Source organism: Diceros bicornis, chromosome 5 (assembly GCF_020826845.1).
Source record: "Diceros bicornis minor isolate mBicDic1 chromosome 5, mDicBic1.mat.cur, whole genome shotgun sequence".
In the NCBI taxonomy this organism is placed as follows: domain Eukaryota; kingdom Metazoa; phylum Chordata; class Mammalia; order Perissodactyla; family Rhinocerotidae; genus Diceros; species Diceros bicornis.
The window spans coordinates 40,995,690-41,009,350 of NC_080744.1; the positions used below are offsets into that span (position 1 = coordinate 40,995,690).

At 47.6% G+C, this 13,661-nt stretch overlaps 2 protein-coding genes across 17 annotated transcripts in view; one reads left to right on the top strand and one right to left on the bottom strand.

Annotated features, from left to right (window-relative positions):
• PPIP5K1 (diphosphoinositol pentakisphosphate kinase 1) overlaps positions 1-1,559 on the bottom strand; it is a 36,763-nt gene extending 35,204 nt beyond the window's left edge. For 11 of the 15 annotated variants that reach the window (XM_058541432.1, XM_058541426.1, XM_058541424.1 and 8 more), the window contains exons 1-3: positions 1,299-1,559; positions 848-1,022; positions 197-392 (exon numbers count right to left, since the gene is read on the bottom strand). In XM_058541432.1, coding sequence (XP_058397415.1) covers positions 197-392; positions 848-994 — 343 coding nt within the window. In that variant the 5' untranslated portion in view covers positions 995-1,022; positions 1,299-1,559. Of the gene's footprint in view, positions 1-196; positions 393-847 lie in introns of all 15 variants that reach the window. The other 4 variants (XM_058541423.1, XM_058541439.1, XM_058541431.1 and 1 more) reach the window with 4 other exon arrangements.
• Positions 1,560-7,269: 5,710 nt separating this feature from the next.
• On the top strand, positions 7,270-13,573 carry CKMT1A (creatine kinase, mitochondrial 1A). 2 transcript variants are annotated; one of them, XM_058541445.1, is made up of 10 exons: positions 7,270-7,333; positions 8,220-8,405; positions 9,045-9,243; positions 9,446-9,541; positions 10,244-10,465; positions 10,613-10,698; positions 10,820-10,943; positions 12,631-12,765; positions 12,982-13,107; positions 13,317-13,573. In XM_058541445.1, exons 2-10 carry the CDS (start codon positions 8,257-8,259, stop codon positions 13,431-13,433), a joined length of 1,254 nt encoding a protein of 417 aa, XP_058397428.1. In that variant the 5' UTR covers positions 7,270-7,333; positions 8,220-8,256; the 3' UTR covers positions 13,434-13,573. The 2 variants fall into 2 exon arrangements, with proteins under 2 accessions (XP_058397428.1, XP_058397427.1); XM_058541444.1 differs by having other exon boundaries at positions 7,283-7,347.
• The last annotated feature ends 88 nt before the right edge of the window (positions 13,574-13,661 follow it).

A 13,661-nucleotide genomic window follows, 5' to 3' on the forward strand; every position in this document is an offset into this window, starting at 1 on the left:
TCCTGAGGTTTGAACATGGGCTTTAAACTACCCCCAGCAACCCATCCAAGATGTAGGGAAAGCAAACCCCTTCACACTATTCTCTAGTATGTCAGGAAGAGCTGATGGCCTCTTTACTACTTGACAGTAAGAACCTCATTTCCTACTCCAGCTTTTCCAACACCATTCCTTCCTATTTTCCTTCACAGATCCCAACCTTTGGAGTGGAAAGAGATGAGACAGTGGCAGGATGGCCAGTTTTCCACAGGTTCATTGAGGATCACATCTTCTCCCAGGATGATAACAGTCAGGTAGTCAAATCTGCAGAGTCGCTCTAGGATTTGGGTCATTGGCTTGGACTTGGATTTCTTGGTCATGGCACAGATGCCAACAATGATCTGAGGTTCAGGAGGCTACAGAGATGAAGTGCTGTCAGGAACTCAGGAACTTCCCACCTAGACCATCCCTATCAGAGAACACTGTCTCATCTCCTTAGGGCACAGAGTTTTTTGCCAGGACTTTGGATGTGTGGGATAAAGGCTGTCTCTTACCCTAGGTCTAGGTTGGGCTGCCTGTAGGGATTCCTACTACCTACAGAATAGGAGCCTTTCCACGGGAAATATGTGCTCAGGCAGAAGAGCCAGAGAACGAAAAACCATGAGACAATACGAGGAGGGCATGAGGGCAGGGCCTTCAAAGAGAGGGAATCTAACCAATCTCCACTGCCCTTGCCCTTAATCAGGATAGGGCCTGTTTATGACAGGGAGTCTATGCATTTGGAAAGAACAGAGAGATGTCTCCATCAAATGGAATCTCAACTCTATGACAGGGTCCCAACACCAAGTGACATCATTTTCCCTAGTCTTACCACTTCATCCTCCTCATCCTCAAGGAGCTCACCATCACTCTCTTCTGTCTTCATGCCTATTCCACGGGTGCCCAGCCCCTCATCTCCAGCTCCAAGGAAGAAGTGGGCTGTGGCACTCTCGCCCTCACTGGCCGGCAATGACCACATCCCCGCCGGAGCACCCACTCATCCCGCTCTGCAGTGGAGGGTATTCCATTAGCTCAGAATCCAAGCCCCATGGCAGTGGGTGGGGATGGTGAATGGGAATGAGAAATAAGAGGAAACTACAAGGGGACTAGGGGAAACAGGAAACAAAGCTATGGTAAGAAAGATCAACAAGAAAGGAGGCATGTGGGCTATGACTTGAAATGACTAAAGATCCATAAGAGAAAAGCAAGATCTCCCTTTTCCTCTGTGCTCACCCCACCCCCAACCATGAGACTGGTAAGAGGATCAGTAGATTAACCCTTACAGTGCTGGCATGTCCCTGATTCTGCCAGCAGGAAACACCGTTAACTCCAGCAGCAAATGGGAAAGGCAGTTCCTCATTGAAGGCTACTGTTGATTCCTACCAGAAGAGAAGGTTAGAGTGACATTTCACACTTTGGATTCATTCCACAATGTTCCTAACCCTTCTCCGCCTCCCCAAAGAAGTGTTGAACTCAGGGATTTAATTCAAGGGCAGAGGAATGAGAGAGCTCAGCTGCTTTTGCCCTTCACCCCCATCTTCATTCCTACCAAAGATTAACTCAAAAGACATTTATTGAGGGCACCTTATGTTCTAAGCATTATATCAGAATATTAAAATCCCCTATGCTCCCCCCATCCCCTTCACCTGCTCCACCTTAAAAGACAGCTGCCCTAGTCCAGAAAATCTGTTCAAGGAAAAAGGTCTAATGCTGGTTGGGAAGTTGAGGATACGGAAATCCATGCAACATCCTCCAACCCGCTCTCAAACTGAAATTTAAATATTCTCTTTACCATCTCCTGGTACTACAGACCCAAGCCTGGTCTAGTCCAAGGTCCCTTACACCAGAAGCTACAGTGGAAAAAAATCCTGTCTAGAGCAACAATCAGTGAGGCTATTGTAAGACTTAAACTTGAATCAGGACAACCTGGCAGTTCCACTTCTGCATATACACACCTAGAGTAGTGGTTCTTAACCAGTTGTGATTATGCTGTGCAGGGGATATGTGGCAGGAGACATTTTTGGTTGTCACAACTGGGGAGGTGTTATGGCATTTAGTGAGTAGAGACTAGGGATACTGCTAAACATTCTAAAATACATAGGATATTCCCCTACAACAAAAAATTATGCAGTCCAAAATGTTAGTAGTGCTGAGGTTGAGAAATCCTGCTGTAGAGAAACTCTCCCACATAAGAAGACATGTGCAAGGATGTTCATAACTTCCCTCTTGGTAATGGAAAAAACTGAAAACTCAGATATCACAAGTAGAAGAATGGACAAATACAATGTATTTAATGTATATAATGTATATAAATGATAGACCACTAGAAATTTAAATAACGAATCAAGGCTATATGTAACAACATGGACAGCTTCCAAATGCAAACTGAGGAAATACACATGCAGTACAACTCTGTTTGTATAAATAAAATATATTACATATGTTTATGACTTATATACATAATTAGTAGAAGTATAAAAAAGTAGACTAGAAAGAAAGACGTCAAATTCATGATAGTGGTTACCTCTGAGGAGGGGGGAGAACAGAAATGAGAAGGATTCGAATGGAACTTCACAATCTTAGCTAAATGTTTATTTCAATTTTTTAAAAATCTGAAGCAAATACACAAAATGTTAACATTTGTTAATATTAAAATGTGGGGATGTGGGTATCTGTTATTTTTTTCCAAAAATAGAGTCACACATCAGCAATTTTCCGTGTTCTCCAAAAGTTCTCAGAAATACTGACCAATGACTCTAATGAAAGCCACAAAGTCCTTAAGTAAATGGATTAATACAGACTTTTTAAATAGACTTCAATAATTACTTTCTGTATTTTTATTTTAAACCTTTCCATTATAAGTGGGATTTGCAGCTTTGATTAGAAAGTTATAGCTAACCTTTATACAGACTTCAACTTTCCAGTCTTCACCATCTGCTTGTCTCCACTGCTCAACCACTATAGGGGTATAATATTCTCCTTAGACTTAAAATCTACAGTCATGCACTGCAGGTCTTATACACAGACTCCCCCTCCTGATTAATAGGCTATTTCTTTGAACTCCTTTTTAGTGACCTGACTCCATTTCCATGACTTGTGGCATTCCTAAGGTCCCTGTATAATTTAAGCAAGTAGAATTTTGTTGTATTCTTTATCCTTTCTCTGAAGCAGGAGCTTTCGCTCATGTCTATGATTCCTAACCCTTCACCCTTTCTTCCACTAAGTCCTTCTTGGTTTTCTACTGAATGTAGACAGTCACGTTTTTGAAATTCTATTACAATTCTCTAACAGGAGCTGGTAATAGAATGGGGAAGGAGAGTCTGTTCACAAATATGCAGCTGAAGAGAGATAAAAGGCCTAAATTCACAGTTAACAAAGCAAAAATAGAAGCCTGACAGAAATAGCTATGTAATAACCAAGGATTTATTTAGATGTACCTCTGGGAGAAGCTGGGGTTTAATGTGATGTTCTAAGAGCCACTCCCCTGTTTTCTGTGCTCTTCTCAGCCCCTCTTTCCCTCAATACTTGCTGCGAAAGAAAAGAAAACTTCAGACTCTACACCAGGCTAAAGGGCAGTCTTACTCTGGCTTGAATCAATGTGGAAGGAAGGAAGGAAAAACGGAAGGAAGGAAGGAAGGGACCGGAGGGAGGGAGGGAGGGAGGAGATAGGTAGGTAAGGTAAGAGGGAGGGGCAGGTGGGCAATCTTCTCAGGAACACCTATGCTAAGTCAGATCTGCAGAAGGAATAGAAAGGAGGGTTAACTGTCTCACTTCTTTATCCCTTAGAATTTAGGGTTGCTTGCAGTAGTCCTCTAATTTCTTTAATCTCCATGCACTGGATGGAGGGCTCCATCAGTGGTGAAAGGGAAACATCAATACAGAGTCCAGGCAGGAATATTACCAACACAGTAAAACTCCCTAGGCCACCACTATTGCCTTCCCACCTTCAACACTGGACCCCTTAGTTTCTTCTCAATACAATTTTTCATCCTTCACACATACCCTTATTCTGACACTGATGAACTGTGCTGATACCCTTGTTCTCAGCATCAACTCACTCACGCTGCCTTCTTCGTCCAACTTGCTAAAATGACTCTTCATGCATGCCCCTAACCAGTCCCAACACTGACTGCCCCCTTTCCCCATCACTGATCAACTAATTCAATTAATAATCCAACTAATCTCACTCACTGATTCCACAGCAATAAATAGTCCTTCAAACCCTCAGATGAGGCACCACACTTGGTAACATACTTATACCGAACCCTCAAGGATCCCCCACAAAGACTGCCTGAGATCCCACCTTTCCTCACACTACCCTCTCTCCAGGCTCACCTTCTCTCTCCTCTCTGCAACAACCCCTTCCTCAAGTTGATCTCCAGGCTGACTCCACTCCCACCCCTCCTCACACAGACCTCCCCATCCTGACCCTCTCCGCTGCTGACTCGGCTGCTCACGTAGTACCCCTTTTCCTCAGCAGACCCTCACACGCCCATCTTCTCTCTCGCAGAACCCCTCCTGTCCTCTCCTCACACAGCTCCCAGTCACGAATATCGCTCTCCCATCCCGACTCCACTACCTTTGCCCGCTCCCGCCTTCCCCGCCTCACTCTCCCTGCGCTGACATTGAGGCCTCTCCGCCGGGTCTCTTTCTGAAGCTGCCCCTAGCCGGTACTAACCACTGCCCTCAGCACCAACCGAGCCCACTCCACCCAGCCCACCCCCTCAGATACCGCCCCCAGCCCCCAGCCACTCCTCCACGGCCCCCGGCCCTCACTCACCCGCCTCCCTGCGTTCGCGCAGCCGAACCTGCCGGCAGCGACACCTGACAGCGGCCCAATCAAAGCGCGACTTCTCTGCGGCGCCACCAATCAGCGGAGGGCGCGCACCGGCAACAGAGTCAGGCTGCGTTGGCCGGCGCTTCTGCGCGGAGGAGAGTGGCCCCTAGTGGCTGTGGGGAGGAAGTGCAACCTGATGCTCCCCTTCCTCTGATTTCTAACTGCGTCGCCACAGTCCAGATGCGTGCTCTGGACAGGGGCTATCCAGTAAGATGAAGAAGCGGGGGAAAGCGAGATGCAGAGGGAGAAGTAGAGTTTGTGCCATTGCACCTCCTTGAGGACAAAACCCAGTCTTCTGTTTGTTTTGTAAAATACAGCCGGGTATGATATCCTTAGAGATCCAATAGGTTCTCTAAGGTAGGTTGAAAATGATAACAGATGTAGAGGAGTGAAAGGGAGATTGGAGACAAAAACAGAGACAAAGAGAAAAAGATCAGAAAGTCAAGGGAAGAAACAGAGAGACTTATTTATGGAGGAGACAAGAAAATGGATGGACATGGGAGACTGAACAAGTTGAGTCCTATCTCCACCCTGCTTGCTCTCTACTCTCCAGACTTGTTTGAATCCTTGCCTTGCCTTTAATAGCTGTACAGCCTTGTACAAGTCACTGAACTTCCCTCAGCCTCCGTTTTCTCAACTATAAGAGAGTGGGATTAAAAACCTAACTCATAGGGTACTGATTATGTGAAAGCATTTTGTATTTGTTTGTATTGTTGTTATCTTTGCATCCTCACTTACGTTTCCCTGGTCAACACAGTTCCAAGTTCCCTGTTTCTTCTCTGCAACCTTAGGGATCTTACCACTTTTTCAGTCAGGTGCTTCATTATACTGACCCCAAGGCCTCCCAAATGAGATAGAGATGATTCTAAGGACTGGCCTTAAGGGAAATAAATACTTCCCTATTTCGTGCGCTGGCTCATATCCCTTCCATCACTCCAACCCTTCAAACAAGTTATTAAACCATCCTCTAGGTAATTAACTTGTCTTCCCAACCCCCTGATAATGTAGACTCAGTCTCTAGTCATCCACTGAAACAATCCAATTCGATTCAATGAAATAATACATAAAAGAGTTCCTTGTAATTTTAAAGTGCTTTATAAATATTAAATATAATTGATAAGTATTATTAAATAAATCAAATACTATATATATATCAATTACTTCCAATATGCTGTGGGATAACTTTTTAAATGAGTATTAATACATTATGTGCCTATCAGGGACTCACAGGGAATAAGAAAAGTACACAGATACATACCTTTTCTCAGTGGAGCTATTATTCAAATTTGGGCAGCTATTTTGCAAACTTGAGTGGTTTCTCTACTTCTCTGGGCAAGTCTTGTTTTTCCTTCTGTAATTCTGTCTTCCTGCTTCCTACCTCTTTCATCTTAGTAACCACTCTCTCAATCAAATAACCACCCTACTGCTCTGGAAGATTATCTCCCTCCTTTATCTGGGTAAATACACACCATTCCAAGTAATTATATTTGCTTACTCATAGCTACTCCTTAACCTAGATAATGAGCCCCCACAACACAGGTAACATTTTCTGTCTCTCCAAGAGTGAGCACATTCCAACTGCAGAACTCTGATATTCTCTGATAATTGCTCTCTTATCAGGAGAAGAAGGAGTTAAGTGATGGACCTAGAAGAGAGGTGGATGGCTTCTAAGGATACCCACAAATGAGGAATGCAGGAAAAGGAAAACAAGGGAAGAGGACCAAGGCACGTCCCTTCACACCTGTGCTCTCCTTACAAGGTTGAGGAAGGATTCCTGAGAGGAATGAAGGGAATGAGAGTATAGGGCTGGGGTGAGATCTCATCACTGTGGCCAGAGGAAGGGAATTTCTCTTTCTCAAATACTCTCTCTTGAGATTTCCAAGTATCTTACTGTCTGTGGGTACACCAAGATAGCTGAGGGAAGGGACTAATGCCACCATGCCTACCCCACCTTAACTGGCCCTCCATAATGAAGCCCCATATCTCTATTTCAGCTCCAACATTCATTTTCCTTCCTTCCAGGACAAATGTCAAGCCACACCCAAGTCACACTTGGAGCTGTGGGAACAAAGTCCCTCTCAAATCAGAGGAGAGAGAGGAGGAGAGGGGACCAAGAGGAAGGCGGAGATTCCCTGGTGACCTTATACCCTTAGACACCACTTCTTACATTCTAGATTAAACAGCATTAGGGAGCCAAGGGAGGAAATACATGTGGTGGTTGCAAACCTGTGCCTGCCTGTTCCCTTCCTACACCCAGTGATCTCACCACACCCTTCACCTCACCTTACACTCCCCTCCAGCCGGAGAACTGGGAGCTACAGAGAGGGAAGAGACGGGAGAGGAGGAAGAGGAAACTAACAATTCCCTGCCCAACCCCAGCCCCACGCCCAGTGCAACCAACAGGTAGGCAAGCTTGCAGAGGCTACTCCGAGGGAGTCCTGTGTACAACAAACGGATCTGAGCCTGGAAAAGACACGCGAGGTAAAAGATCAAAGGTAAAGTAGGGGATGGGGAGGAGGGTGGAGGAGGGGAAAAAAGTGGAGGATCATGAGAAGTGGAAGCAGGACAAAGCAGGGTTTCAGACTTGGGGACAGGTCGGGGTGGGGAACACAGCACCGATGGATTATGAGTTAATATTTCCCTGATTCCTCTCAGAGACTCCTTCCTCAATCTTGTAAGGAGAGCACAGGTATGAAGGGACGTGCCTTGGTCCTCTTCCTGGTTCTAAGGAAAAGGTGACCTTGAGCCAGCGGTTGTCTTTCCCAATGTCTGCCTCTAACTCTGTGCTTTCTCGGTGTCTTCCTCTGGTATCTGTGTTTATTCCGTGGTTTCTCCGTGGCCGCCTCCCCTGGGAAGACTGGGGCAGGCCGAAAACAGAGAAGAAGTTGGGCAATGTCACCCTTTTACACCCACAGAGCGACGAATCGGGTTTCCGATTAAACCGAGAAGCTTGGGGGAAGGGTGTTCGGGTTTCGCTAGTCCCCTTGGGTGCTGTCCTCTACTTGGTGCTGAAATCTGGGCGCCTTAGCCCAGGTGGGCCCGCATCCCCGGCCTAGGCGTGTGAATGTCCGGTCCCCCTAATCTACCTGGCGGCTGCTGCCCACCTCTGCCCCCGCACACCTAGCGCCGTGGCAGGCGGGAAGGCGGGGCCTGCGTGAGCCCCACCCCTGGAGACTGCGGCTTGGTCCTCCCTCTCCTCCGCCCGCCCGCCGCTAGCTCATTGCGCCTCTCCTGCAGTCGTTGGTACCGGCTCCCACTTCCTCTCCAGCCTCCACTCCGGTCCCCATTTCGGCTCCGGCCTCGCACCCAGTTCCGGCCTTCAGTCTGCCTAGTTGCATCCTCCCTTTCCGTTCCTGCCTTGCTCCAGCTCCTGCTCTGGGATTCCGTAGCTGGACCCTCAAGCCATGGCTGGTCCCTTCTCTCGTCTGCTGTCCGCCCGCCCGGGGCTCAGGCTCCTGGCTTTGGCTGGAGCTGGATCTCTAGCCGCTGGGTTTCTGCTCCGCCCGGAACCTGTACGAGCTGCCAGTGAACGACGGAGGTTGTATCCCCCAAGGTATCAGTGTGTGAGGCGCGGGGGACTTGGGGGGCCAGGCGGTGATGGGAACGAAGATGGGGATGGAGATGAGGACCTGGGCAACAGAGAAGGGCTATAACAACGAAGGCTCTGGAGTGGGGCGCTGTACAGTCTGGAGACCTCAGTGGGGTGGGGGTGGAAGCCAAAACCATAAGGGGAAAGCATTCCTGGGGACCTGTGACCCGCAGTCCCTGCCCCCAAGACCAGCTCTGGCCCTGTGAGTTCTGGCTGCACCCACTCTGTCCAAATCTCTAATTGAGAGACCAAGAACTATCTTTTTCGCTCTCCTCCATCTCCTTTTCCTGCTGTTCTCCCCCATTTCCTGAATTCACCTCCTTAGTCTTTCCCCTCCCCCATCCCTAATGTTGTGTTCATGGGAGGAAAGAACCGAACAGATCTGGGGGAATTGAGCCAGCCTGCCAGAGGAAGCTAGACCTGTTGGGAAAGAATAGACACTGAAAGTCCCTAATGAGATTACCAAGGTTTAGACTCCCTCTAAATCTCCCCTCCTCCCAAGGAGCAAAGCCAGACATGGCTAACTGGACAGCTCCAGCTGACTGCACTGGGTCTAGGCCCCCTGTGCCCTGCCTCCATGGTTACTGGGTACCCCCTCCCTAGCGCTGAGTACCCAGACCTCCGAAAGCACAACAACTGCATGGCCAGTCACCTGACCCCAGCAGTCTATGCCCGGCTCTGCGACAAGACCACACCCACTGGTTGGACGCTAGATCAGTGTATCCAGACTGGCGTGGACAACCCCGGCCACCCCTTCATCAAGACTGTGGGCATGGTAGCTGGAGATGAGGAGACCTATGAGGTAGGGGGCCTCCAGAGTTTCCCTGGTGATCCAATTCATCTTCCCAGTAATCCCAGCTCCTTCCTCCTAAAGACCCCTCACTTCCCCTTAAGACTGGACCATCATACTCACGTTTTCTGACCCAGTGAAATCAATCCACATATAAAGCCTGGGAAGGGATTCCCTCCCCTTAACCACTCTTTCCCTCTTAATTCCCCCTCAGGTGTTTGCTGAGCTGTTTGACCCTGTGATTCAAGAGCGACACAATGGATATGACCCCCGAACAATGAAACACACCACTGACCTGGATGCCAGCAAGGTGAGTTAAATATTCCACTTCTGGGGCCAGCCTCGTGGCTTAGCGGTTACCCCGTGGCTTAGCAGTTAAGCGCACGCACTCCGCTACTGGCGGTCCGGGTTAGGATCCCGGGCGCGCACCGGTGCACCGCTTCTCTGGCCATGCTGAGGCTGCATCCCACATACAGCAACTAGAAGGATGTGCAACTATGACATACAACTATCTACTGGGGCTTTGGGGAAAAAAAAGGAGGAAGATTGGCAATAGATATTAGCTCAGAGCCGGTCTTCCTCAGCAAAAAGAGGAGGATTAGCATGGATGTTAGCTCAGGGCTGATCTTCCTCACAAGAAAAAAAAAAATTCCACTTCTGATCTGCATTGCCTTATGTACAACACTCTGTTTCTCCAATTCCTTCACCTTATTTCCTGACTCACGGTCATTATACTGCTGAGCTTTCAGTCTTGGTGTGGGGAAAGAATGGTATCTTAAGGACCAGCAGATACGGAGAGGAGAGGGTAGATAAGAATGACCATACCCCAAGGTGGGCAGTTTGGGGGAGGGCTCATAATGCCCCCTAAAATTGGACTGCTTGCCCAGTGGGCTTCTCCTTCCCATGCATGCAGTGAGGACCCCTCTAGTCCTTAAGGTCTCTCCTTCCCCAAGGCCCTCAGCTCCCACCCAGTGTGTTTTGGTGACTTACGTTAATTTCTCTTATTCCCCAGATCCGTTCTGGCTACTTTGATGAGAGGTATGTATTGTCCTCGAGAGTCAGAACTGGCCGAAGTATCCGGGGACTCAGTCTACCTCCAGCGTGCACTCGGGCAGAGCGCCGAGAGGTGGAACGTGTTGTGGTGGATGCACTGAGTGGCCTGAAGGGTGACCTGGCTGGGCGTTACTATCGGCTCAGTGAGATGACAGAGGCTGAGCAGCAGCAGCTTATTGATGTGAGGGGCCTTGACAGGGAGTTGGGTGAGGGGAGCAGCTGAAAAGAAGAGTCAGCTGGGAGGCTGGGCCAGATGAGATAGATGGGCTCTGAGAGGCCCAGGGGTTACTGCGAGGATTCTTAACCCAAATCCCTTTACTCTCTCCAGGACCACTTCCTATTTGATAAGCCTGTATCCCCACTGCTGACTGCAGCAGGAATGGCTCGAGACTGGCCAGATGCTCGTGGAATCTGGTATGAGACTTACCTTACCTCTTTTGTCCGCATGCCCCAATAAGTGTCTTTTTTTTTTTTTCTATCTCCCCCAATTCTTGCCCTGCCTCTTGATGCCTGTCCCTCCCTCTCCTGCCCTCAGGCACAACAATGAGAAGAGCTTCTTGATCTGGGTGAATGAGGAGGATCATACACGGGTCATCTCCATGGAGAAGGGTGGCAACATGAAGAAAGTGTTTGAAAGATTCTGCCGAGGCCTCAAAGAGGTTGGAGAAGAATGTATAAGGGAACTAGGTGGGAGGACATAAGGAAAAATCAAAAACTAGAATAAGTAGATTGACCATATAGTTTATCAATCAACCCAGGACACTTTTGATAGTGAAAGGGATCATGATCAGTTACTCCAGGACAATAGGTATAAATCAGGACTGTCCAGGGAAAACCAGGATATATGGTCACCCTAAGAATAGGAAGAGAGAGAGAATGTCAGGAATCTAAGGAAGTAAATAAAGCAGTTGCCAGATAATGCAAAGAAGGGATAACTGAGATGGTGGGTCAGTGCCTGGGGTGTGGGTGTGGGATGGTAAAGTGTGCAGATAAGGAAAAGTATGAGCCTGGATCCATGTAGGGAGTGAGAGATTGGTGTGTTCATGATTCTAATGTATCCACCTAGTTCTGAGCCAAGGGAGGCCTTGACTCTGGATTCTGTTGTTCTTGCTAAAGTATCATGTCTAGGTTTTAAGCTGAGAGCGAGAGAGAGACCGGGGAAGGTGGAGGATGGAATGGCTTAAGTTCCAGAATGTGTGGCACTACAGGAGGGGTTGAACTGAATCCTCAATCTATGTGGATTGGGTCTCCACATGCAATTCTAGATTAGAAATCCCCATAAACCCAGTTCTTATTGCATGTCCTCATATATACAGTTCTATTTTGGACTTGTAAACAGAGAGAGCTCCTCTTTCTTTTAGATTCTAGCTGGGAAGTTTCTACTGTTTTTGGCAAGTAATAGATAACATATTCTGACTATAAGTGGGTAGGGAAGTACTTTTTAAATTATATGTCTCGATTTTCTCATCTGTAAAATTGGGATAATAAGACTTCCTACATTTTAGGTTGTTGAGATTAAATGAGATAATGCATGTAAAGTGCCCCACCCCATAGTAAGAGTTCAATAAGTGTTAACTGCTGTTATTATTCTAGATGGAAAAGTTTCCCCTTGTTCAGCATCTAAGATATCCATCTGTGCCATGGTTCTTTCTGAACTATGAATAGGGTACCCTTTACTCAGGTAGTGGTCTTCACCTCCATCATTCTGGCAGATCCCTTATCTCTTTAACTCTAACAGTCATTTTCATTATTAGGATGCTTAAGTAGAACAAAAACATCCTTCCCACACTGCCCACCTTTCTCACACACAGACATAACTATGAGTCCAGCTCTTCTGCACTGTTTTCACCTTTCTCTCTGCTTTCTCACATGTGCCCTTTCCACAGCTAACAGAAGGCTCTCTTGCCTCTTCCTGTTGCAAAGCCTACACCCTCATTTTCTGTCTGAAAGAACCCTTCCAAGCTCTCAGCTCATTAGCAAAGCAAAGATAATCAGTGCATGCAGAGGAGCTCATTGAATAACCAATCTTTTCTTAGTTCAGTTTACCACCTCCGTTCGTTCATTTCGCTAGATCATCCTTAATGCATCGTTCCCTCAAGTTTCTCTTCTTCCATACACAAGATACTTTTCCACAATCTCATCATTATAGGCTTGCAACATGAAAATTACCTTGTATGCATGATAATAACAAACCATTTCCACCAAAAAAAAAAAAAACCCAGCAGTGTCATTCTTTCACACCCCAAGTTTCTGATTCTAGACACATTTCTAGAGTTCCTGTGGGTCTAGCTAGGGGAGGGTCCACATATCCCTGACTTTTCACTAACAGAGATTTTGTGGACTCAGGTGGAGCGGCTGATCCAGGAGCGTGGCTGGGAGTTCATGTGGAATGAGCGTTTGGGATACATCTTGACCTGTCCGTCTAACCTGGGCACTGGACTTCGGGCAGGAGTGCACATCAAACTGCCCCTGCTAAGCAAAGTAAAGGAGTTGTGGGGTTAGAGAGGGGTGTGAGTGAGGAAGGTGGCTATGTGTGGATGGGAGGGAGTGGGCACTTTGGAAAGGAGCCAGACACATTGTGGCTAAAGGGTCAGGGGAAACAGCTCTGAGCAGGTTCAGGTAGGTTCAGACTTGTCTTTCAGGTAGGACCAGTCTCAGCACTATTGACCCTGCCCCTAATCTCTGTCGCACCTCCAGGATAGCCGCTTCCCAAAGATCCTGGAGAACCTAAGACTCCAAAAGCGTGGTACTGGAGGAGTGGACACAGCTGCTACAGGCAGCGTCTTTGACATCTCTAATTTGGACCGACTGGGCAAGTCAGAGGTGAGATCCTTAGAGATTAGAGTGAGGAGAGGTATAGGTCTGCGGGGGTTGACATATGAGGGTGAGCCTCAGGAATGTAATAGAATCTGAAATGAAATTCAGATTGAGTGGGGAGGCAGCTGGAAATGAGTTCCCAGAGCAGGCAAATCAGTGCTAAAGGAAGAAACTCAGGTTGTAGGAAGCAAAGATCAAGGGTTAGTGTCCCTCAGGTGGAGCTGGTACAGCTGGTCATCGATGGAGTAAACTATTTGATTGACTGTGAACGGCGTCTGGAGAGAGGCCAGGATATCCGCATCCCTCCACCTCTCATCCACAACAAGCATTAACTCCCCGTCCCCAGCAGATGACTCAAGATCTCCAGAACCAGAACTTCTGCCCATTCTAATGGTGGTCCATTCTACTTGCCCTGGATACCACCCCCCCACTGCCCCCCCGCCGCCCCGTCCTAGTAAAGACTCCTTGCTATGCTCCAGCTGTCTGTGTTATTTCTAATCATGGGGTGAGGAGGGATTAGCCTCCAAGAAAGGAAAAGAGGCAGTGGGGTTATTTATGAT